Consider the following 26,708-nt stretch of genomic DNA (forward strand, 5'->3'; position numbering starts at 1 on the left):
AACACAAGAGAAATTACTAATATCAGAAATGAAAGAGGAGACTGCACTCTAGATCCCATATATAGTAAAAGGATAATATAAGAAAATTATGGAACAACTTCATGATTAATAACCTTTCAAAAAAGAAAGCACTATGCCCAGTTGTGTTCACTGGTGAGTTCTATCTGCCGTTTAAGGAAGACACTATACCATGAGTTACACCAATCTCTCTGAGTCTCTATTCTCTATAATCTTTCAGAAGATAGAAACAGAGGGAATACTTCCTAACTCATTTTGTGAGGTCTGCATAATCCTAGTCTTAAAACCATACAAAGACATTTAAAGAAAACTACAGACTCATATCTGTCATGCACATATATGCAAGATTCCTTGACAATATCTTAGCAAATCCAATCCAACAATGTATAAAAGTTACACACTGCAGCCAAGTGGCATTTGTGTAGGTACTCAAGACTGGTTCAGAATTCAAAAATCAATGTGTAACTTACCATATTTGAGGTGATGGATATGCTAATTGCACTGATTTGATCATTTCACAATGTATAGATGTATCAGAATACCACTTTGTACCCAACACATATGTACAATTATTATTTTTCAATTAAAAAGTTTAGGCTGGGAGCGGTGGCTCACGCCTGTAATCCCAGCACTTTGGGAGGCTGAGGTGGGTGGATCACGAGGTCAGAAGATCCAGACCATCCTGGCCAACATGGTGGAACCCTGTCGCTACTGAAATACAAAAAATTAGCCAAGCGTGGTGTGCACCTGTAATCCCAGCTACTAGGGAGGCTGAGGCAGGGGAATCGCTCAAACCCAGAGGCGGAGATTGCAGTGAACTGAGATCATGCCACGGCACTCCAGCCTGGTGACAGAACGGGACTCCATCTCAAAAAAAAAAAAAAAAAAATTTGTCACATATTTTTTTCCTTTTTGAGACCCAGACGGAGTTTCACTTCATCACCCAGGCTGGAGTGCAGTGGCGCAATCTCGGCTCACTGCAACCTCTGCCTCCCAGGTTCAAGCGATTTTCCTGCCTCAGTCTCCCAAGTAGCTGCAATTACAGGCGCCCCCCACACCTGGCTAATTTTTGTATTTTTAGTAGAGATGGGGTTTCACCATGTTGGCCAGGCTGGTCTTGAACTTCTGACCTCAATCTGCCTGCCTTGGCCTCCCAAAGTGTTGGGATTACAGGCGTGAGCCACCAAGCCCAGCTTACCAGAGAAATTTAACAAGGATATTGAAATAATTAAATTAAACTAGTCTCAGAACTAGAAAATTCATTAGAGGCTTTCAGTAGCAAAATGGATCAAGCAGAGGAAAGAAGCAGTGACCTTGAAGACAGGCTGTTTGAAAAAACAAAGAGGAGAAAAAAGAATGAAAGCAATGAAGATGACCTACAGGATGTAGGAAAGTATTTCAAAAGACCAAAGCTAAGAATTGTTGGTCTTCAAGAGGGAGTTGAGCAAGAGCAAAAGTAGAAAGCTTATTCAAAGAAATAGCAGAAAACTCTCCAAAACTTGGGAAGGATATAAATATCCACATGCAGGAAGGCCAGAGGACACCAAAGGAATTTGACCCAAATAAAACTACCCCAAGGCATATAATAACCAACTCTCAATGGTCAAGGACAAAGAGAGGATCCTAAAAGTAGCAAGAGAAAAGTAGCAAATAACCCTAATGGAGCTTCAGTTAGTCTGTCAACAGACTCCTCAGTACAAACCATAAAGGTAAGGAAGGACTGGAATGACATCTTCAGTGTGCTGAAAGAAAAAAAAAAAAAATTGAACATCTAAGAATCATATATCCAACAAAGTTATCCTTCAGATATGAAGGAGAGATATATTCTTTCCCAGACAAAAGTTGAGAGAATTGACCACTACTAGACCCATCCCACAAGAAGTGCTAAAGGGAGTTCTTCCATTTGAAATTTTAAAAATGCTAAGACACCAAAAAAAAAAAGTATAAAACACACTGGTAAAATTAAGTACATGGACAGACTCGTACATGGACAGACTCAGACATGGACAGAGTTAGACTCTCAGTACTACAATTGGTAACTCTAGTATAAAGCCCAAAAGACAAATCTACCAAGAACAATAATAGCTATGGCAGCCTATTCAGAGATAGGTAATGTAGATATGTGTAAGTTGAGACTACTAAAATTCAGAATGTGGGGAAAGTGGAGCTAAGTTGTAGAGGTTTTTTTCCCACTTTTTTCTTTGTTTCTGTTTTTTAAGATGTCTTCTCTTTAACTTGTTATCTACAAGATGTTTTTTGTAAGCCTTGTGATAAAAACAAAACAAAAACCTATAATAGATTCACTAAAAATCAAAAGCAGTGAATTAAGACATACTACCAGAAAAAATCATTTAGCCCCAAAGACAGACAGGAAGAGAGGAGTTACAAAGCAACCAGAAAACAAGCAATACAATGGCAGTAGTTTAAGTCCTTTCTTATAGATAACACTGAATGTATATGGATTCAGTTCTCCAATTTAAAGCCTGAGTGGCTGAATGGTTAAAGAAGCCACAACTGTATGCTGCCTACAAGAAACCCACTTTGGCTGGGTACAGTGGCTCATGCCTGTAATCCCAGTATTTTGGGAGGTTGAGGTGGGAGGATCACTTGAGACCAGGAGTTTGAGACCAGCCTGGGCAGCAAAGTGAGACCCTGGCTCTACAAAAAATAAAACTGGCCGAGTGCAGTGGCTCACACCTGTAATCCCAGCACTTTGGGAGGCCAAGGTGGAAGGATTGCTTGAGCCCAGGAGATCGAGACCAACCCGGGCAACATAGTGAGACCCCCATCTCTACTAAAAAGTATAAGATGTGGTGGCATGTGCCTGTGGTCCCAGCTACTTGGGAGCCTGAGGTGAGAGGATCACTTAATCCCAGGAAGTCAAGGCTGCAGTGAGCTGTGATTGTGCCACTGCACTCCAGCCTTGGTGAGAGAGTGAGACCCTATCTCAAAGTAGAAATTAGCTGGGCATGCTAGCATGTGCATGTGGTCCCAGATACACAGTAGGCTGAGGCAGGAGAGTTGCTTGATCAAGCCTGAGAGGTTGAGGCTACAGTGAGCCGTATTTGTGCCACTGCACTCCAGCGTGGGTAGCAGAGCATGACCATGTCTCTCACCACAATCAAGTAGATTACTCCTGAGGATGCAAGGATGGTTCAGTATACACACTAAATAAATGTGATACATCACATTAACATAACCAAGAACAAAAGCCATATGGCTGGCCAGGTGCAGTGGCTCATGCCTGTAATCCCAACACTTTGGGAGGCCGAGGCGGGCGGATCACTTGAGGCCAGGAGTTCAAGACCAGCCTGGCCAACATGGTGAAACTCTGTCTTTACCAAAAATTCAAAAAATTAACCTGGCATGGTGGTGCACACCTGTAATCCCAGCTACTGTGGAGGTTGAGGCATGAGAATCGCTTCCACCTGGGAGGTGGAGGTTGCAGTGAGCTGAGATTATGCCACTGCACTCCAGCCTGGATGACGGAGTGAGACTCTGTCTCAAAAAAACAAACAACAAAAACCGTATGGTTATTTCAATAGATGCTGCACAAGCATTCAGTAAAATTCAACACCTCTTTATGATACAAACCCTCATCAAATTGTGTGTAGAAGGAACATACCTCAAAATAATAAAGGGCATACATGACAAACCCACAACTAACATACTATATGGGGAAGAGTTGAAAGCCTTTCCTCTGAGATCTGGAGCAAGACAAGGATGCCCACTTTAACCAGTTTTATTTAACATAGTATTGGAAATTGCAGCCAGAACAGTTAGGCAAGAGAAATAAAGGGCATCCAAATTGGAAAGCATGAAGTTAAGTTTGTCTTGTTCACAGATGACACAATCTTATACTTTGAAAAACTTAAAGACACCACTAAAAAAGTGTTTAGACTGATAAATTTAGTAAAGTCACAGGACACACAATACACAAACATCATTAGCATGAATATATACCAATAGTGAACAGTCTGAAAAATCAAAGCAATCCCATTTACAGTGTCTACAACACACACACACACACACACATCTAGGAATTTAACCAAAGAAGTGAAAGATCTGTAAAACACTGATGGAAGAAATTTAAGAGGACACACACAAATGGAAAGATATTCCATGGTCATGGATTTAGGAGAGTTAATGTTGTTGAAATGACAATACTACCCAAAGCAGTTTACAGATTAAATACAATTCCTATCAAAATACCAATGACATTTGTCACAGAAACAGTAAAAGAAATCTTAAAATTTGTATGGAACCAGGAAAGACCCTGAATAACCAAGGCTATACTTAGCAAAAATAACAAAGCTGTAGGCATCAACACTATATAACATCAAAATGTACTACAAAGCTATAGTAACCCAGTCAGCATGGCACTGGCATAAAAACTGACACATAGACTAATGGAACAGAATAGAGTACCCAGAAACAAATCCATGCATTTGCAGCCAACTCATCTGCAACAAAGTCACCAAGAACATTCAATGAGAAAAGGAGAGTCTCTTTAATAAATGGTGGTAGGATGACTGGATAACCATTTGCAGAAGAATGAAATTAGGCCCCATCTCTCTCCATATACACAACAGTCAAAATAGATTAAATATTTAAATCTAAGATCTGAAACTATGAAACCACTAGAGGAAAACATTGGGGAAATAGACATTGGTCTGAGCAGAGATTTGTGTGTGTGTAAGACCTCAAAAGCATAGGCAAAAGTAGACAAATGGGATTACATCAGGCTAAGAAGCCTCTGCCAATAAAGGAAACAAAGTGAAGAGACAAGCCACAGAATGGGAGAAAATATTTGCAAACTACCCATCTCATAAGGGATTAATAACTACAATATATAAAGAAGTCAGTAACCAAAAAGCAAATCTTATTTAAACACAAGCAAAATATTTGAATAGGCATTTTTCAAAAGACATAAATGGCCAAGAGGTATGTGAAAAGATGCTCAACATCACTAATCATTAGAGAAATACAAAGCAAAACTACAATGGGATATCCTGTCACTGCAGTCAAAATGGCTTTTATCAAAAAGGCATTCATCCACTGATGGTGGGAATGTAAATTAGTACAGCCACTGTGGAGAATAGTATGGAGGATCCTCAAAAGACTAAAATAAGAGTTGCTGTATAATCCAGCAATTCCACTATTGGGTATATATCCAAAAGAAATGAAATCATTGGGCGTGGTGGCTCATGCCTGTAATCCTAGCACTTTGGGAGGCCGAGGCAGGTGGATTGCCTGAGCTCAGGAGTTCAAGACCAGCCTGGGCAACATGGTGAAACCCCATCTCTACTGAAAAAACAAAAACAAACCAAACCCCCCCCCCAAAAAAAAAAAAATTAGGCGTAGTGGTGTGTGCCTGTAATCCCAGCTACTTGGGAAACTGAGGCAGGAGAATCGCTTGAACCTGGGAGGTAGAGGTTGCAGTGAGCCAAGGTCACACCATTGCACTCCAACCTGGGCAACAAGAGCAAAACTCCGTCTAAAAAAAAAAGAAAGCGGCCGGGCGCGGTGGCTGAAGCCTGTAATCCCAGCACTTTGGGAGGCCGAGACGGGCGGATCACAAGGTCAGAAGATCGAGACCATCCTGGCTAACCCGGTGAAACCTCGTCTCTACTAAAAAATACAAAAAACTAGCCGGGCGAGGTGGCGGGCGCCTGTAGTCCCAGCTACTCGGAAGGCTGAGGCAGGAGAATGGCGTGAACCCGGGAGGCGGAGCTTGCAGTGAGCTGAGATCCGGCCACTGCACTCCAGCCTGGGCGGCAGAGCCAGACTCCGTCTCAAAAAAAAAAAAAAAAAAAAAAAGAAAAAGAAAAAGAAAGCATGAAATCTTGTCATTTGCAGCAACATGGATGGAACTGGAAGTCATGATGTCAAATGAAAGAAGCCAAGCGCCGAAAGACAAGTGTCACCTGGTCTCACTTGTGGGCGCTCGTGAGAAGACAGACGAGACTGGTGGTACGAAGGTCAGGGAAAGCTGGGCTCGGGGGAGATGAAGAGAAGTTGCTTAATGGGTATGAATATATGGTTTGATAGAAGAAATAAGACCTAGTGTTAAACAGATCAATAGGGTGACTCTTGTTTACAGTAATCTATTCTGGCCGGGCACAGTGGCTCACACCTGTAATCCCAGCACTTTGGGAGGCCGAGGTGGGCGGATCACGAGATCAGGAGATCGAGACCATCCTGGCTAACCCGGTGAAACGCCGTCTCTACCAAAAACACAAAAAATTAGTCGGGCGTTGTGGCAGGTGCCTGTAGTCCCAGCTACTTGGCAGGAGAATGGAGTGAACCCGGGAGGCAGAGGTTGCAGTGAGTCGAGATCGCACCACTGCACTCCAATCTGGGCGACAGATATAGGCTCCGTCTCAAAAAAAAAAAAAAAAAAAAGTACAGTAATCTATTCTAGATTTCAAAATAGCTAGAAGAATTCGAATGGTTCTAGCGTAAAGAAAAGACAACCCCTGGTGCCATGGGGATGAAAAAAAAACCGACAAATATTTAGGGTGATAGATACCCCAACTACACCGAGTTTGATTTTTACAAGTTACAGGTATTATCACATGTACTTTGAACTATGTACCTCTATTATGCATCAATAAAAATAAAATGCAATGGTAACAAAATGAACAGCCCCATTACCAAATGGGCAAAAGACCCAAACACCTCACTAAAGAATATATACAGATGTCAAGTGAGTAGATGAAAAGATTATTAGACTATGAGAATGGCCTAAATCCAAAATACTGCCAATACCGAAAAATGCTGGTGAGGATGTGGAGCAACAACAACATTCATTGCTGGTGGGAATGCAAAATGATGTAGCCACTTTGGGATATAGTTTAGTGGTTTCTTACAAAACTAGGCATACTCTTGCCTTTTGATTCAGCAGTCATGCTCCTTGGTATGTAATTAAAGGACTTGAGAAGCCTTTGTCCCCAAAACTTGCACAAATATAACAGCTTTATTCATAATTGTCACAACTTGGAAGCATGGAAGATGTCCTTCAGTAGGTTAATGGATGAATAAACTGGTATATTGAGACAGTGGACTATTATTCCATGCTCAAGAGAAATGAGCTATTAAGTCATGAACAGACATGGAGGAAAGTTAATGCATACTACTAAGTAAAAGAAGGCAATTTGAAAAGGCCATATACTGTATGATTCCAAGCATATGACATTCTGGAAGAGGCAAAACTATGGAAACAAAACAAAAAAAGATCAGTGGTTGCCAGGGGTAGGAGGAAGAGGGGGTGAATACGTAGAGTACAGAGAATTTTTAGAGCAGTGAAATTATTTTATGTGATACTATGGTGGTGGGAACATGTCGTTATATGTTTGTTAAAACCCATAGAATGTACCACATTAAGAGTGAACCCTAGTGTAAACTAAGTGGGTGATGATAATGTACCAGTGTAGGTTCATCAGTTGTATCAAATGTGCTACTGTGGTACAGGGTGCCTGTTGTAGAGGAGTGTGGATGTACAGGGCTGTGGGGCATATGGGAAACCTCTGTTTTCTGCTCAGTTTTGCTGAGAACCTGAAACTGCAGCATAAGTAAAGGTGTAACATATATGCACTGTAATGATAAACCCAAATTCCTGATGGTTGTTACCTCAGGGGAAGGTAGTGTCTTTGTGGTGTTTTGTTTCCTGAAGTTAAAAAGAAATGGAAGGAGATGTAGCAAAATATTAAAAATGATGGGTCTAGGTGATAGGTAATAGGTGCCCATTACAGAACTTTTTGTATTGTTTCTGTTCTTCAAGTAGTTTATAATGCTTTATAGCATTAGTATAGGCCAGGCCTAGTGACTCATGCCTGTAAGGGCACATCACTTGAGCCTAGGAGTTGGAGACTAGCCTGGGCAGCATGACAAAACCCCCTGTCTACAAAAAATACAAAAATCAGCAGGGTGTATTGGCACATGCCTATAGTCCCAGCTACGTGGGAAGCTGAGGTGAGAGGATCACTTCAGCCTGGGAGCCAGAGATTGCAGTGAGCCAAGGTTGCATCACTGCACTCCAGCCTGGGCGATAGAGTGAGACGCTGTCTTAAAAAAAAAAAAAAAAATGGCCGGGCGCAGTGACTCATGCCTGTAATCCCAGCACTTTGGAATCCGAGGCAGGTGGAACACAAGGTCAGGAGTTCAAGACCAGCCTGGCCAAGATGGTGAAACCCTGTCTCTACTAAAACTACAAAAATTAGCAAGGTGTGGTGGCAGGTGTAATCCCAGCTACTCGGGAGGCTGAGGCAGGAGAATCGCTTGAACCCGGGTGGCAGAGGTTGCGCCACTGCACTCCAGCCTAGGCGACAGAGTGAGACTTTGTCTCAAAAAAAAATCATTAGTGTAACCAAATGAAGTACTTGAATCTTGTTTTTTTTTTTTTTTTTTTTTTTTTTTTTTTTTTTTTTTTTTGAGACGGAGTCTCGCTCTGTCGCCCAGGATAGAGTGCAGTGGCCGGATCTCAGCTCACTGCAAGCTTCGCCTCCCGGGTTTACGCCATTCTCCTGCCTCAGCCTCCCGAGTAGCTGGGACTACAGGCGCCCGCCACCTCGCCCGGCTAGTTTTTTGTATTTTTTAGTAGAGACGGGGTTTCACTGTGTTAGCCAGGATGGTCTCGATCTCCTGACCTCGTGATCCGCCCGTCTCGGCCTCCCAAAGTACTGGGATTACAGGCTTGAGCCACCGCGCCCGGCCGAATCTTGTTTTGATCTTAAAATATTCAGAAAGACTTTCTTTTTTTTTTTTTTTTGTTCAATTGTAGAAGTTTTACCAGAGATTTGGTATTAGTTATCAGGCAGTCGTTAGTTTTGTTTTGTGTGACAGTGGCACTTTGTTTATATAAGAAACTCTCCATATTTTTAGAGATGCATCTGTATAGTACGTTAGATAATGTAATATTTCTGGGGCTTTAAAATACTACAGGAAAGAAAAAGGATAGTTTAAATAAACATGGCAGGCTGGGTGTGGTGGCTCACGCCTGTAATCCTAGCACTTTGGGAAGCTGAGGCGGGTGGATCACCTGAGGTCAGGAGTTCAAGACAAGCCTGGCCAACAAGGCGAAACCCCGTCTCTACTAAAAATACAAAAATTAGCCGTACGTGGTGGCACGTGCCTGTAATCCCAGCTACTCGGGAGGTTGAAGCAGGAGAATCTGTTGAACCCAGAAGGCAGAGGTTGCAGTGAACCAAGATCGTGCCACTAGACTCTAGCCTGGGCAACAAGAGTGAGACTCTGTCTCAAAAAATAAATAAATAAGCCTGGCAAATCTTGATTCCTGTTGAGTCTTGGTGAAAGCTGTATGAAGGATTGTTGTACTATACCCTCAACTTCTGAATATGCTTGAACATTTTTATAATTACACATACAGCAGTAAAAGCAATAAACGAATGTTGGAACTCCTACTATTGACAAACATGTTTGAAATGCTTTACTACAAAAAATTAAGATTTTCTAACTTTATTTTAAACTTCTGTTCGTCTCCTGTTTTTTTGTATTATTTATATAAATATAACATTCATATATAATATATATTCATATATAATAACTAAAGTTAGTGTTGACCAAGTCTTCCTCCAGACCCTATTTCACTTTTAAGTGCCAAAAATGGATATTTAGGTTTGGTATTTGTTTATAGTTTTTCTTTTCATAATAACAGCATGGTAGTGAATACCTCTGGGTAATCTCCAACAAATCAAAAGTACCAGAGGTAATTAGCACGAGGACCTGTTAAGTATATAAACTTGAGCCTTGAAAAAATTGTAGTACCCAAAAATGAATAAAATATCCCAGAAATAATGCTTTTTCTTTTTTTCACTTTTTATTATGAAACAGTTCGACATTCAGAATATAGAGTTGACACACATAAACCTTTCCTTTGTGGTTTCATGTGTTTATAACTTTCTGGGTTAGTCCTAGTTGCATGCCTACCACGACTTCCTAGGTGTCTGTCTTTAAGCGACTTTACACAATTCCTTTTTGTAATTAATGTTCTTAAAACTGTCTTTGGCTAGAGATTCAGAGTATTTTAAGAGCGATGGAAACTGATGTTGAGAGAGTAAAGATTTCAAAACAACTTAGCATGACTAGGTATTTCCCTCTCTAACTTGGACTACCAAATCATTAACTCCTGTGATTGTTTGATAACAATGAATGTTTCACAACGTTTAAAAGTTCTTTTATTTTACTATTGGATTTTTGTGAGTAGTTAGAAATTTATGCAAGAAAGTATTGCCACTGTCTTCATGAGGAAACCGAGGCTTGCGAGTCTTGTGATTTCCTTAAAGTCATCAGCTGGTTAGTGGTAGGGTTAGATCTTAAATCAGTTTATTTTCTTGGTCAGTTTGGCTTAGTTATTGTGCTTTGGAGAGGAAATTGATAATTTTACAAAGATGAACAATTTTTTTTTCATAAATTCCTTACAAGTTGAGATGCTAAAAGATATAAGGTAAGGCTGGGCGCGGTGTCTCACACCTATAATCCCAGCGCTTTGGGAGGCTGAGGCGGGAGGATCATTTCAGCCCAGGAGGCCAAGACCAGCCTGGGCAGCATAGTGAAACTGTCTCTACAAGAAATTTCGAAAATTAGCTGGGCATGATGGTGCAGGCCTGCAGTCCTAGCTACTCAGGAGGCTGAGGTGGGAGGATCACTTGAGCCCAGGAATTTGAGGTTATAGTGGTCTATTATTGCGTCACTGCACTCCAGCCTGGGCGACAATTGAGACCCTATCTCTTAACTTTTTTTTTTTTTTTTTTTTTAAGAAACACAGCAGCTGACTGGGAAAAGTTTTGTAAGAGAAGACAGATTTAATATCCAGAATATATAAAATGCTCTTACAGATCAGAAGGAAGATCATTCATTAGAAGCAAATGTAAAGAATATCACCAAACAGGAAATGAGTCAGTAGTAAATATATGAAAAGATGCTCAAACTCCTTATTAACAGGGAAAATGTAGATTAAAATGACCATTTGCTACCCATGATATTTACAAGAATTTTTAAAAGATGGAAAATAGTGGCTGTTGTTAAGGGTATGGGAAAACAATCACACATCCCCATGTACTGTTGGTAAGTTCATCTTTTTTTTGAAGTCAGTTTGGCCAAACATATGTTCTGCCTGGGCTTAAACCATGTAGGAGGCACATTACATCAACTTAGTATTTAAAAGATAGTAAGAAGGAGCTGAGAAATTAATGCTAACTTTAAAGAACATAGGTCTAGTGACTGCCATGTGCTCTGACTTTCTTTTCTCTTTTATTAAACATCTTTTGAATGTTTGTAGAAGGTACTGTACTAATTAGCATTTCCAATAAATTATCATTACAACAACCTTGTGAGGTGGCTATTTTTAACTTCCATTTTGCAGATGTGGAAACGTAGGCCAGAGAGATTAAATAACATGACCAAGTTCATTTAGTCAGCAGATGGGAATGTGTAAATTGAGCTTTAAAACCATGACCGTAACCACTGGATCATTAGATAGATAGTAGCAATTGGTTTGTGATACCCAGCATACCTTAAGTCTCATCTCTATTAAAAGGGTGTCATTTTGTATGTTTATATTTTTAAATTTAATACCTTATTTCTTTATCGGAATGCCAGTCTGATGAAAGTGAACATTAATGGACTGTCTTTTACTTTTCTCTCCAGAGGATCTGAAGAGGCAAAATGCAGTATTACAAGCTGCACAAGATGATTTGGGACACCTTCGAACCCAGCTGTGGGAAGCTCAAGCAGAGATGGAGAATATTAAGGCGATTGCCACAGTCTCTGAGAACACCAAGCAAGAAGCTATAGATGAAGTGAAAAGGCAGTGGAGAGAAGAAGTTGCTTCACTTCAGGCTGTTATGAAAGGTAAAGACAAACAGATCAATTTTTTGATTTTCTAAGGTACCCGATTCTGATGATTGAGAATATTTTCAGAGAATCTTAAAATATATCCAGAGTTTCATTTGTGGTTTCATGTACTGTCATCATCAAGATATACTTTCAGGTAAAAGAGAAGTCACTGGTAACATAAATGGGTATATCAGTCCTATCTAACTTAATAATGGAGAGTTATAATAGGAATGTTATAGAGATAATGCATTAAATGAGGACTGTACTTTGTAAGGCTTAAAAGTCGATTTCTTCTAGGAGGCAGGCTAGTAATGTCAAAGAATAAAGCTGTATGGGCACAAGGAATGTGCTGGAGTAGAGAGAGCTGCCATGCAAAGGGTAAAGTAACTGTTTACATTGATGAGCTTCAGCTAATTATTGCCCTTCCAGTGTAGTTTGGCCATATGATTTAGAATTTTTTTTTTTTTTTGAGATGGAATCTCGCTCTGTTGCCCAGCCTGGGGTGCACTCAGCTCACTCTACTCATTGCAACCTCCGCTTCCCGGGCTCAAGCGATTCTCCTGCGTCAGCCTTCCGAGTAGCTGAGATTACAAGCATGTGCCACCACACCTGGCTAATTTTGTATTTTTAGTAGAGACAGGGTTTCTCCATGTTGGTCCGGCTGGTCTTGAACTCCTGACCTCAGGTGATCCACCTGCCTCGGCCTCCCGAAGTCCTGGGATTACAGGTGTGAGCCACCGCACCCGGCCTGGCTTAGATTTTTTAAGAAACTTTGTATATGAAATCTTCACTGCACTGTGTTGGGTAGAATGGCCTAGGCTAGGGTAGGCTTCATGGGCTGCCACCTTTCATCTAAAAGAAGAGACATAGTTTAGTCTCAGACTCCTTTTGGCACTAGTGCTTAATTACTTCCCAAATTTCTGAGATGATGATGATGAAACAAAGTAAGTTGTCACTGAATCTTTGGGTTCCTGGAATTAGTTAATATTCTGTTTTCTTTTTTATTTTTTGAGACGGAGTTTCACTCTGTCGCCCAGTCTGGAGTGCAATGGCATGATCTCGGCTCACTGCAACCTCTGCCTTCCTGGTTCAAGCGATTCTCTAGCCTCAGTCTCCCAAGTAACTGGGACTACAGGCACATGCCACCATGCCCGGCTAATTTTTTGTATTTTTAGTAGAGACGGGGTTTCACCGTGTTAGCCAGGATGGTCTTGATCTCCTGACCTCGTGATCTGCCTGCCTTGGCCTCCCAAAGTGCTGGGATTACAGGTGTGAGCCACCGCGCCCGGCCTGGATTAGTTAATATTCTAAATGTGAAATAGTGATGACTTTTTCCACCGTGTTTGCAATTGTGTGTCACTTTTGCCTTAGTGCTCTTTATAAAAAGGCAGGTGAAGCTAGCCCTATTTCTGAGTATGTAGCTATGACCTAGAGATTACTCTAGGCTTCATGTAACAAACCTGACTACAGTGATTTACCAAAATAGGAGTTCGTTTTTCTCCCAGAACACGAAATCCAAAGGTAGATACCCCAGGCCTGGTTGCGTTGGTTCCATGATGTCAACAATGCCTCAGACTCCTTCAGCCCTTCTGTTCTTTCATCCTTAGCATATGGTTTTCAACTTAATCTTTGCCTCAGCTGAAAAATAGCTGCTTCTCCTTCAGTCTGCATCAGAAAAGCAAAAGTTTTCTAGAACTACCCAGCATATCCCCCTCACTTTGTTGACTAAGTGTGTGGTCACTCATAACTACAAGGGAAACTGGACAATGTAGTTTTAAAATTGTGCACACTGACTTCCTAAACAAAATTGGAGTCTTACCAGTAAGGACGAAGGAGTGGCAATTAATGGGCAATCAACAGGGTCTGTCACATAATTTTTTTTTTTTTTTCTTTTTTTTGAGATACTTAGGCTTGAGTGCAGTGGCGCGATCTCGGCTCACTGCAACCTCCGCCTCCTGGGTTCAGGCAGTTGTCGTGCCTCTGCCTCCCAAGTAGCTGGGACCACAGACATATGCCATCACACCCAGATAATCTTTTCTTTTCCCTTTCACTTTCCCTTCCCTTCTCTTTTTTTGAGACAGAGTCTCACTCTGTCACCCAGGCTGGAGTGCAGTAGCACGATCTCGGCTCACTGCAACCTCCACCTCCCAGGTTCAAGTGATCCTCCTGCCTCAGCCTCCCCAGTAGCTGGGATTACAGGTGCCCACCACCACGCCTGGCTGATTTTTGTAATTTTAGTAGAGACGGGGTTTCACCTCATTGACCAAAATGGTCTCGAACTCCTCACCTCAGGTGATCCACCTGCCTTGGCCTCCCACAGTGCTGGGATTACAGGCATGAGCCACCGCACCTGGCAATTTTTCTCTCTTTGGTAGAAATGGGGTTTTGCCACGTCAGCCAGGCTGGTTTTGAAATCCTGGCTTCAAGTGATCCTCCTGTCTGCCTCCCACAGTGCTAGGATTACAGGTGTGTGTGAGCCACTAAGCCCGGCCATATTTTAGGATTATATCAAAGAGAAAGCCATTTTTTAAAGAGCTTATAGAGTTTGCCTCAAGTTACAATCTTGGATTTTAGTAAACTATTCCAGAAATACATCCCTTTTCTCACACTTCCAGGTAGTGGGATTGGGGCGACACATTATGTTTGCCTTGGGAACCGTAGTATATGTCTAAAAACATAGATTTTGGAGTTGGCCTTAAGTTTGAATTCTAGCTTTGCTTCATTCTGGGCGTGAAACAATGGCCAGACTAGTTAACCTTTCCTAAGATTCTCTCATTCGTAAAATAATACATGACACAGGTTTATTGTGAAGATTAGAAGTGATGATTTAAAGCCTTTATTTCTGTATATCATAAGAACTACAACTAGTTTGTTTTGTTTTTTAGTGAATTAAACCTTTTCCAGAAATTAGACGTAAGCTTTTTATATAACTTTAAAAATTTTCGTGTACCGGGTTATTTTTTTTTTTTCATAATGCTTAGATGTGAAATATGTGGTGATGTTTTGTAGAAACAGTTCGTGACTATGAGCACCAGTTCCACCTTAGGCTGGAGCAGGAGCGAGCACAGTGGGCACAGTATAGAGAATCCGCAGAGAGGGAAATAGCTGACTTAAGAAGAAGGCTGTCTGAAGGTCAAGAGGAGGAAAATTTAGAAAATGAAATGAAAAAGGTATGAAGGAATGTGTTCATCTGTAGAAATATTTGAATTCAAATGCAAAGTGCTCTAATATTGTTGTGTAATAGAAAGTAATAGAAGTACTTTGATATTTCCTGTGAGAGTAATTATTTGGAAACAGACCTAAACATAGTACTAAATAATGTTGTATCTGTGGCTAACTCTGTCATCTTCTTCAAAGTTTTGATCAAATGTCACTACTTCATGGGGTTTATCCCGACCACCTGCCATTTAACATTGCAGCCTGCCAACTTCCCTCTGCCGCCTGTCACTACTCTCGTCTCCCTTATCCTTCTCTAGTTTTTCTCTTTCCATAGCACGTATTTCCTTATACTATACAGAGTTCACCTGTTGTGTTTATTGTTTACTGTCGTTCTTTCCTTGCTAAAATGTAAGCTCTGTGAAGGCAAGAGTTTCTCTTTCTCTCTCTCTCTCTTTTTTTTTTAATAGATTCGGGGGAACATGTGCTTGTTTTTTATTTGTATATCCTAAATGCTTAGCATAGTGTCTAGGAGATAGGTGCTTGAATTCCTAAGTATCAGTTGAGTGGGTGTTGTTGCTTGATGACTGTGTCTAAAGCGAAGTTCTAGAATAGATGTTAGTTTTCCTTCTTTCTCAGTGTCCTTTGGTTTCTGTGTACCACACGTTATGTACCACATATGCTTGAACATAATACCATATAATACTTGAACATAAGGCAACTAAATGTAAAGTGAGACATTTTATCATTGAGAAAATATTAAAAACTTTTGAGCCAGTTTAATTAAATGAACTTTTACATTATTTTATATGCATACACGTATTTAAAATCACATTATATAAAATAATTAGTAATTGATTTTTCTTTTCAATTGAATTTATCATGCCTTTTTGGTTCTTAATTCTTAGTTCATTCTTCAAATGTATGTGTATTCATGATTTCCATAATCTTTTATTTTTTTAGAACTGTTTTTGATTATCTGAAAAATTGGGAAGATAGTTCCTATATACTCCATGCCTAGTTTCCCCTGTTGTTAATGTTTTACATTAGCATGGTACATTTGTCACAGCTAATAAGCCTGTATCAATTTTTTCTTATTACCTAAGTCCATTTTTGTATTCAGATTGCATTAGTTTTTACCTAATGTCCTTTTTTTTTCTGTTCTAGGATCCCATCCAGGATACCACATTGCATTTAGTCATGTCTCCTTAGGTTCCTCTTGGCTGTGACAGTTTCTCAGATTTTCCTTGTTTTTAATGACCTTTCTGTCATTTTTAAAAGTGCTCTTTAAAGGTTTTGTTTATGATGACATTCAGCACTTGGAATTGTGAAGTCATATTTATATTAATAAATAACTTGATTTGTGATCAATTCTTTGCTTCCTCCCTCCTTCTTTTTCCCTGTTGTTTTTTATCAGATGACCTTTATCAGCATCCTAAACTAGCCTTGACTGAGATATTTTAACTTGTCTTTTCCAAGTAGTATTTAATTCAAAATAAAATAAATGATGACTTTGTAAGGACCTGAAAACAAAGTGAATCTGAACCCCTGTTTTTTGAGGGATATGTGTTTTGGGGAAAATCCACCTCACGTTTGGGCATTTATGATATTTTTCCCTATCGTGCACAACTTAGGATAAGTTTGCACCCATTTAAATCCAGTGAATTAGGTTTTCAGTTTCTCTAGAAGGAAAAAAGCCAACTTTTTGAGCCTGCCTTTGTTTCTCTACGTGTAAGTGTATGTATATATAAGAAATGAAAATTCGTTTTCTCACCAGTTTACTAGTTTATGTAAGTTGGTTCCTTTTAATCCATGTTTTTGAGAATGGACTTTGGAAAACAATGATAGTTTTAAGGGTCATTCTTTGGGTTTGTTTCATTTAGATGGTAAAAGTAAAATAATATTTAAAGTACTCTGTTTAATTGGATGGAGGCCTTTTTATAGCAACATAATTTTCTAACATTTTGGAAAACACATTATTCTATTTTGGGTGTTTAAAATTATTGTCTCATGAACTTAGTAACCCAGGAGTTTAAAAAATCATTATGGGCTGGGCGCGGTAGCTCACGCCTGTAATCCCAGCACTTTGGGAGGCCGAGGCAGGCGGATCATGAGGTCAGGAGATCGAGACCATCCTGGCTAACACTGAAACCCTGTCTCTACTAAAAATAAAAATAAAAAAAATTAGCCGGGTGTGGTGGTGGGTGCCTATAGTCCCAGGTACTCAGGAGGCTGAGGTAGGAGAATAGCGTGAACCTGGGAGACGGAGCTTGCGTGAGCCGAGATCACGCCACTGCACTCCAGCCTGGGCGACAGAGCGAGACTCCGTCTCAAAAAAAAAAAAAAAATTTATTATGTGTATTTCCTTTTATATATTGGATATTTTCTTAATTGATTAAGAAGTCAAATTTGTTTTAGTCAATCAGTTTTCCCATTCCCAAATTCTAAATAGAATATTTGGGAAAACTTCAATTATACCTTGACATTCAAAGTAATGCACTATTTGAAAGTTAGACATTAATTCAGTTTTGTGAATGTTAATATAGTGCCTGGTCGAGTTACTTGTTATATACTAAGTTTTAGCAAATGGAAGGGTTAGAGTTTCTTAGGAAAGCAGTAAATGAATAAGTCGTGGCATTTAATTCTTTTTAACCATAGGCCCAAGAAGATGCTGAGAAACTTCGGTCTGTTGTGATGCCAATGGAAAAGGAAATTGCAGCTTTGAAGGATAAACTGACAGAGGCTGAAGACAAAATTAAAGAGCTGGAGGCCTCAAAGGTTATGAAACATTGTAATCCATTTGCTTGAAACCCAAGATTCTGCCCCAGTACCATGAACAAAATTAGAATCAGTAATAGGGAAAAAAACCCTGTAATTTAGACTATGCATCTTAAGAATCTTTATTTACAATGCAAAAAACTGCCACGCACGCACGGTGGCTCACGCCTGTAATCCCAGCACTTTGGGAGGCTGAGGCGGGCGGATCACCTGAGGTTGGGAGTTCGAGACCGGTCTGACCAACATGGAGAAACCCCATCTCCACTAAAAATACAAATTAGCCGGGCATGGTGGCCCATGACTGTAGTCCCGGCTACTCCCAGCCTCAGGAGACTGAGGCAGGAGAATCACTTGAAGCTGGGTGACGGAGGTTGCAGTGAGCCGAGATTGCGCCATTGTGCTCTAGCCTGGACAACAGGAGTGAAATTCCATCTCAAAAAAAAATAGTAATAAATAAATTTAAATCAAAAAACTGCTTTGAGATGGTTTTGCTCTTATGGACATTGAAGATAATCACAACAATGGTGTTTTATCACAAGTGGCTGCTTTGTCACAAAGTTAGTGTTCATTTTCTTAAGAAAATGAGACCCCGTCTCATTCATTTTCCTATTAAGGAAAATAAACTGTTCAAAGTTGACCTTGTTTTCTGATGGCAGCTCTAGCATTGATGTTCTAGAGATAATGTAGCTATGGTATTGCCGAATTTGTTGGCCATAAAGACACAGCAAAAGAATTAAAGTAGGAACAGGCCAGGTGTTGTGGCTCACACCTGTAATCCCAATACTCCAGGAAGCCAAGGCAGGAGAATTGCTTGCACCCAGGAATTTAAGACCAGCCTGGGCAGCATAGTGAGACTCCCGTCTCTACAAAAAAATTTTCAGAAAATTAGCCAGACGTGGTGGTGCATGCCTGTTGTCCCACCTACTTGGAGACTGAGATGGGAGGATTACTTGAGCCCAGGAGTTTGAGACTACAGTGAACTGGCACTCCAGACTGGGTGACTGAGTGAGACCCTGTTCCCCACACCCAAAAAAAGGGAAGAAAGTAGGAACAAAAGAAGCAATGAGAGAATAAGCAAAAACAATATAAAAATAAATGAGAATTTATCAATAGTCTTGGTAAATGTAAAGTGATACCTATGTTTAAAAGAGATTATCACATTGGATTGTAAAAATCTAACTTTATATTACTTGTAAGAGCTATGCTTAAAATCAAACTACAAGGTAAGATTGAAAATATTAGCCAGGCATAGTGGTGTGAGCCTGTGGTCCCATCTACTTGAGAGACTGAGATGGGAGAATTACTTCAACCCAAAAGGTTGAGGTTGCAGTGAGCCATGATCATGCCGCTGCACTCCAGCTAGATGATAGAGTGAGACTCTGTCTTAAAAGAAGGCCAGGCACGGTGGCTCATGCCTGTAATCCCAGCACTTTGGGAGGCCGAGGTGGGTGGATCACCTGAGGTCAGGAGTTCGAGACCAGCCTGGCCAAAATAGTGAAACCCTGTCTCTACTAAAAATACAAAAATTAGCCAGGCATGGTGGCACACGCCTGTAGTCCCTTCTGTTTGGGAGGCTGAGGCAGGAGAATTTCTTGAACCCGGGAGGTGGAGGTTGTTGCGGTGAGCTGAGACCGCACCACTGCACTCCAGCATGGGCAACAGATGAGACTCCATCTCAAAAAAAAAAAAGAAAAGAAAAGAGAAAAGATTGAAAATAAAGGGATAAATATATACCATGTAAATTCGAACCAAAAGAAAGCTGCTATAGCGAGTGTAGTATCACAAAGATAGGATAAGGGGGAAAAGCCACTAATAGAGATAAAGAAGGATCCTATCTAAAAAACAGTTCATAAGTAAGATATAATAGTCATGAACTTGAATGCACTTTACATAGTCATGAAATGCATGAATTAATAATGACAATTACAAGGAGAAACTGACTTTCACAAATACAGTAGCAGATTAAAATTGACCTTTAGAGAATATAATCAGAAAAAATTATTAGTAGAGCTATAGACATTTTGAACTATCAGGTTAATAATTTAGTTGTAGTTGACACACAGAACTTGGTATCCAAGAACAAGATGGTATCACATACAGTACTAGAACATAATAGTTAAAAGCTCAGCATTTGGTAGCCTGGGTTACCTTGGGTAAATTACTTAATCATACTGTGCTTTGATTTTCTCAACTGTGAAATGGGGATAATAAGCCCACCTTAATAGTCACCATCTGGCTATTATGAGGAACATATAAATTAATTCCTATAAACATTTAGGATAGTATCTGGGACAAGGTATAGTTACTTTTAGATACATTATCTTAGAATTGAGGTTACACAGACCCAATTCTGTAACTATGGGTTATTCAGTTATTTACATTAAAATGATAGTTAAAATGCCTGGACATGAAAAAAATACTCATGGAAAAAGTAATTACAAAATATTTAGAATGATGTGAATAATGCCAGATCTTAAAAAAAAAAGAAAAAAAAGTACAAATTGAGCCAGGCACGGTGGCTCATGCCTGTAATCCCAGCACTTTGGGAGGCTTAGGTGGGTGGATTGCCTGAGGTCAGGAGACTTCGGGACCAGCCTGGCCAACATAGTGAAACCCCATCTCTGCTAAAAATGCAAAAAATTAGCTGGGCATGGTGGCAGGCGCTTATAATCCCAGCTACTGGGGAGGCTGAGGCAGGAGAAATGCTTGAACCCGGGAGGCGGAGGTTGCAGTGAGCTGAGATATTGCCATTGCACTCCAACCTGGGCAACAAGAGCAAAACTCTGTCTCAAAAAAAAAAAAAAAAAACTGAAAATAAATGGAAATGAATAATATAAATAATATAAATTTGTGAAATAGAAAAGCAAAAGAACAATAGAGACTATCCGTATAATGAAGAAATGGAAAACCTATACACAAATCTCTAGTAAGACTGATCAGAAAAAATGAAAACAAAAAAAGAGAAATCAGAAGTGAGGCCAAGTGGGGAGGCTCATGCCTGTAATCCTAGCAGTGTGAGGCTGAGGCAGAAGGATCACTTGAGCTCAAGGGGTTGAGGCTGTGGTGAGCCATGATGGCGCCACTGCACACCAGCCTGGGCAAGGGAGCCTGACTTAAAAACAAAAAAAACAGAGGACATAACTACAAGTCAGTAGAAATTTAAAAATAACAAGTACTATAAACAATGTCACACAAATAAATTTGAAAACAGATGAAAAAAATTTCTAATAAAAGATAATTAGCCAAAATTGTTCCAAAACAGGAAAGCTAAGGTAGTCAGTAATTATCAAAGAAAGTGGATCTAGAGTAAAAAATCTTACTGTCTGTTGTCTCCTCTCACTGAAAGACATTAAACTGTTGGTTTTACAGGTAAGTTTTTCCAGACTTTCTGGAAAGAGCAAATTCTTATATTTTACAAAATCTCAGGGAATACAAACAGAGAGAAAGCTCTCCAAATCATTTTATGAGACTAGTAGATCTTCACTACAAGTGAACAAACACATAGAAAGGTAGTATGAGAAAAAATTACCAATCTGTCTCAGGAATACAGAAGCTAAAATTTTCAACATTGTAGCTAAAATAAACAGGGAGAAATACATCATGACCAAGTAGGGTGTATTCCCAGAAATTTATCAGAAAATCTATTATTGCAATGTACACATAAAATGATTGGAGAAGAACAGCATATTCGTCTTGGATTCAGAAAAGTATTTGAGAAATTTAACCACAATAACTTAGTAAGGGGCTATTAATCAAACCTTTAGCAAACATAGTTAAGGATGAATATTTAGCAGCCTTACCGTTAATGATGGGAACATTCTGGGGCAGACCCATGCCCAATAATTCAGAAATGAGGTATAAGAACTGGAAAGAAAGCAACGAGACTGATTCAATTGTCTATATAAAGAAACCAGGGAATGTACAACAGATAGTTAGACCTAATAAGAGTTCAACAATTTGAAAGTTCTAACAAAATCAACGTACAAAAATAGTTGTTTTTCTATGCCCCAGTGATATCCAGTTGAAGAATGCAGTGGGGGGAGAAAGATTGATCCTATTCACAAGAGTTAAAAACAAAAAACAAAACAAAAAACTAGTTACCTACCAATATAGCTAAACAAAGATGGGCAGGGTCCTTAGAGACTACATCATAAATGAGGACCTGAATCTGTGTATTTTCCTGAATGAAAAGATAGAGCATTGGGCCAGGTGCGGTGGCTCACACCTGTAATCCTAGCACTTTTGGGAGGCCAAGGTAGGGGGATCACCTGAGGTTAGGAGTTCGAGACAAGCCTGGCCAACATGGCGAAACCCGGTCTCTTTATTAAGAGTACAAAAATTAGCTGAGCATGGTGGCGGAAGCCCAGCTACTCAGGAGGCTGAGGCAGGAGAATTGCTTTAACCCAGGAGGCAGAGGTTGCAGTGAGCTGAGGTCGTGCCACTGCACTCTAGCCTGGGCGATAAAGTGAGACTGCGTCTCAAAAAAAAAAAAAAAAAAAAAAAACCTCCATTTGTATCCCCAAATTTTTAAATTTTACTCAGAATTCAACAGGGTTTAATAAGGAGCTTGATTAATTCAGTTCTAGAAGTAGACTTCATATAGAGAAATAAAGGAACAGAAATATACTTAGCAAAATTTTGAAGACAAGATGAGGAGACTTGGCCTACCTGTCAGATAGTAGGACCTCAGTAAAGCTACTATAATTAAGATAGTTTGTTACTGGTTTAGGGATAAACAGATGGATCAATAAAACAGCCCAGAAATAGACCTATATATATGTGTAAATTTGATATATGACAGGTGGCATTACAGATCAGTGGGGGAAGAATGGATTGTTAAAAAATACCCTTTTTGGCTGGGTGCGGTGGCTCACACCTGCCATGCCAGCACTTTGGGAGGCCAAGGCAGGTGGATCACCTGAGGTCAGGAATTTGGGACCAGCCTGGCCAATGTGGTGAAACCCTGCCTCTACTTGGCTGGGCATGGTGGCTAACGCCTGTAATCCCAGCACTTTGGGAGGCCGAGGCCGGTGGATCACGAGGTCAGGAGATCGAGACCATCCTGGCTAACATGGTGAAACCCCGTCTCTACTAAAAATACAAAAAAGTAGCTGGGTATGGTGGCGGGCGCCTGTAGTCCCAGCTACTCGGGAGGCTGAGGCAGTAGAATGGCATGAACTCATGAGGCAGAGCTTGCAGTGAGCCGAAATTCTGCCACTGCACTCCAGCCTGGGCGACAGAGCGAGACTCTGTCTCAAAAAAAAAAAAAAAAAAACAAACCCTGCATCTACTAAAAATACAAAAATTAGCCAGGCATCTGCCTGTAATTCCAACTACTTGGGAGGCTGAGGCAGGAGAACCGCTTGAACCTGGGAGGTGGAGGTTGCAGGGAGCCAAGATCTCACCATTGCACTCCACCCTGGGCCACAAGTGAAACTGTCTCAAAAAAAATAATAATAATAATACATAAGTTATTATCTGACCATGCGCGGTGGCTCATGCCTGTAATTCCAGCACTTTGGGAGGCTGAGGTGGGCAGATTGCTTGAGCTTAGGAGTTCACGACCAGCCAGCACAACATAGGGAAACTCTTTCTTTACAAGAAATACAAAAATTAGCCAGATATGGTGGTGCTTGCCTGAAGTCCCAGCTACTTGGGACTGAGGCACCAGAATCACTTGAACCCAGGAGGTGGAAGTTGTAGTGAGCCGAGGTTGCGCCACTGCACTCCAGCCTGGGCGACAGGTTTATTCCTAAACCAGTAACAAACTATCTTAATTATAGTAGCTTGACTGCAAGTCGTACTATCTGATAGGTAGGCCCACTCTCTCCACCTTGTCTTCAAAAAGATTTCTTTTTTTTTTTTTTTTTTTTTGAGTCAGTCTTGCTGTGTCACCTAGGCTGAAGTGCGGTGGCACAATCTTGGCTCACTGCAACCTCCGCCTCCCAGTTTCAAGCAATTCTCCTGCCTCAGCCTCTCGAGTAGCTGGGATTACAGGCCTGGGCCACTGCACCTGGCTAATTTTTGTATTTTTAGTGGAAACGGGGTTTTGTCATGTTGGCCAGGCTGATCTCGAATCCCTGACCTCATGTGATCCACTCACCTTGGCCTCCAAAAGTGCTGGGATTACAGGCTTGAGCCACCACGCCCGGCCCCAAGGTTTCTTAAGACAAAAATATTGACTGAGAAAGGAAAACTGGCAAGTTTAGCTACATTATAAAGTTCTTTGTTAAAAGATACTATTAATACAAAAAGTTGAAAAGAGAAGCTACAGACTATAAGAAGATACCAGTACCTCTTAACTGACAAAATATTAATATCCAAAATAATTTTAAAAATTGCTAAGTTGGGGCCGGGCGCGGTGGCTCAAGCCTGTAATCCCAGCGCTTTGGGAGGCCGAGACGGGCGGATCACGAGGTCAGGAGATCAAGACCATCCTGGCTAACCCGGTGAAACCCCGTCTCTAGTAAAAAATACAAAAAAATAGCCGGGCGAGGTGGCGAGCGCCTGTAGTCCCAGCTACTCGGGAGGCTGAGGCAGGAGAATGGCGTAAACCCGGGAGGCGGAGCTTGCAGTGAGCTGAGATCCGGCCACTGCACTCCAGCCTGGGCGACAGAGCGAGACTCCGTCTCAAAAAAAAAAAAAAAAAATTGCTAAGTTGGCTGGACGCGGTGGCTTACACCTGTAATCCCAGTACTTAGATTGCTTGAGACCAGGAGTTTGAGACCAGCCTGGGCAACACGGAGAAACCCTGTCTCTACTAAAAATACAAAAAATTAGCCAGGCGTGGTGGCGGGTGTCTGTAGTCCCAGCTACTTGGGAGGCTGAGGCACAAGAATTGCTTGAAACCGGGAGATGGAGGCTGCAGTGAGCCTAGGTTGTGCCACTGCACTCCAGCCAGAGCAACAGAGCGAGACACTCTCGAAATTGCCAAGTCCACAAGTGACAAATAATTCTGAAGAAAAACAGGTAAAGTGGCCAAGTGCGGTGGCTCGCGCCTGTAATCCCAGCACTTTGGGAGGCCGAGGCGGGCGGATCACGAGGTCAGGAGATGGAGACCATCCTGGCTAATGAGGTGAAACCCTGTCTCTACTAAAAATACAAAAAATTACCCAGGCGAGGTGGCGGCGCCTGCAGTCCCAGCTAGTTGGGAGGCTGAGGCAGGAGAATGGCGTGAACCCGGGAGGCGGAGCTTGCAGTGAGCCGAGATCGCGCCACGGCACTCCAGCCTGGGCGCCAGAGCGAGACTCCGTCTCAAAAGAAAAAAGAAAAACAGGTAAAGTATAGCCAGGTGGCACACACCTGTAATCCCAGCTACTTGGGAGGCTGAGGCATGAGAATTGCTTGAACCCAGGAGCTGGAGGTTGAGGTTGCAGTGAGCTGAGATTGCAGCACCAGCCTCCAGCCTGGACGGCAAATCGAGACTCGGTCTCTGTAAAAAAAAAAAAAAAAAAAGAAAAAAACAGGTAAAGTGTATGCGCAGTCATTGAACAAAAGAGGAAACCATAATAGTCAAGGCACGTGAAAAGATATTCAACATTCAGCCACACTAGAAATTGGGGAAATGTAAATCAAAGTGGGACACCATTTTACCCTAACCGGGTTATAAGTGCTCCAGAGAAATCTGTCGCATTCACCGACGACTGGTGTATGTGAAACTCTTCCATTCAAGGCACTGTTGTCAAATTGTACTCCCAGGGGACTGTTTCTGGTTTCTTATGGCCCTTGTTGCTTCTCTGTACTTTCTCCTGCATAGATCCTAATACCACGTACATTTTTCCGAATAGGTAACTTTCAGTGGTCGGTGTGCACCCTTGTCCCCTGGCTTCTTGTAGATGTCCATTTGTTTTTGGTTTTGGTCATTACAGGGTATGGAACTCAAAGTAATTCAAAGTTACTCAGAGTCCTCAGTAGTTTTCAAATATTAGAAATTCATTATTAATTAAACCAAATGTTTATCCCAAAAAATAATAACTGGTAGAATTAGTGGGTTATATACCACCATTTTAAATCTGCCATAAGGACTCCTTTACCATCAGCTGAATTACCCCCGTCTTCAGGTGTCAGAGAAAGCATTTCACGATAGTTGCGACTTTACCATTCTTTGTTCATATCACGTGCTGGACTGTCAGCCTTCAGTGAAGCATCAAATGATTGCTTAAATAGTCATTTAAATCTTTGACTATTATTGCATGATGGCCTAGGAGTAAAGATAACTGAAAACAGAGAAACCATTTTAAGTTTGAAGAAATAGGAAGATAAAGGGCGTGAAAAGGACTTTGAATGTGATATTAGATATAACCATTCGAAAAAGTTGAAAGTTAACTGAAAGGTTAGAATTTAGAATGGACAATTTATGTGACAGGTTAAAGTGACATAATCCTTGGTTTTCTGGGGAAGAATTAAATTTTTTTTGGTTATAACTTTCCTATATTAGACTATATCGTTACTATTTTGAGTATTACACTTAATTGATCAACAGAAATAAAGCATTTTTTAAAAAAGATGTGGTTTTATTATTATTTTTTGGAAACAGGGTTTCTCCATGTTTCCCAGGCTAGTCTCAAACTCCTGAACTCAAGCATTCTGCCCGCCTTTGCCTCCCAAAGTGCTAGGATTACAGACATGAGCCAACATGCCTGGGCAAGATGTGACTTTAAAAAGTATTCTGCATTTGCCTTTAAGTCATTACAATGTGAGACTAGTTATTTGTTCCATCATAATTTCCTCTTTTTCACTTCTATAAGTATATGTATCTGTGAAAATGTCTTTATACATTAAATATATAAATTTACATTTGGAATTCCCTCACCAGAAATAAAAGGAGAGCAAACTTTAAAGTGTATGTATCATTTTTGTACTTAGAAATTATCAATTTAAAAAAGCAAAACATACCTGGT

At 40.7% G+C, this 26,708-nt stretch overlaps 1 protein-coding gene across 4 annotated transcripts in view; it reads left to right on the top strand.

Annotated features, from left to right (window-relative positions):
- The window catches only part of RABEP1 (rabaptin, RAB GTPase binding effector protein 1), a 111,927-nt gene that overhangs the window by 48,118 nt on the left and 37,101 nt on the right, over positions 1 to 26,708 (top strand). For 3 of the 4 annotated variants that reach the window (XM_008010011.3, XM_008010013.3, XM_073004624.1), the window contains 3 exons: positions 11,686 to 11,889; positions 14,884 to 15,044; positions 17,689 to 17,808. In XM_008010011.3, coding sequence (XP_008008202.3) covers positions 11,686 to 11,889; positions 14,884 to 15,044; positions 17,689 to 17,808 — 485 coding nt within the window. Of the gene's footprint in view, positions 1 to 11,685; positions 11,890 to 14,883; positions 15,045 to 16,197; positions 16,398 to 17,688; positions 17,809 to 26,708 lie in introns of those variants that run through there. The other variant, XM_008010014.3, reaches the window with a different exon arrangement.

This window comes from Chlorocebus sabaeus, chromosome 16 (assembly GCF_047675955.1).
Source record: "Chlorocebus sabaeus isolate Y175 chromosome 16, mChlSab1.0.hap1, whole genome shotgun sequence".
NCBI classification, from domain to species: Eukaryota; Metazoa; Chordata; class Mammalia; order Primates; family Cercopithecidae; genus Chlorocebus; species Chlorocebus sabaeus.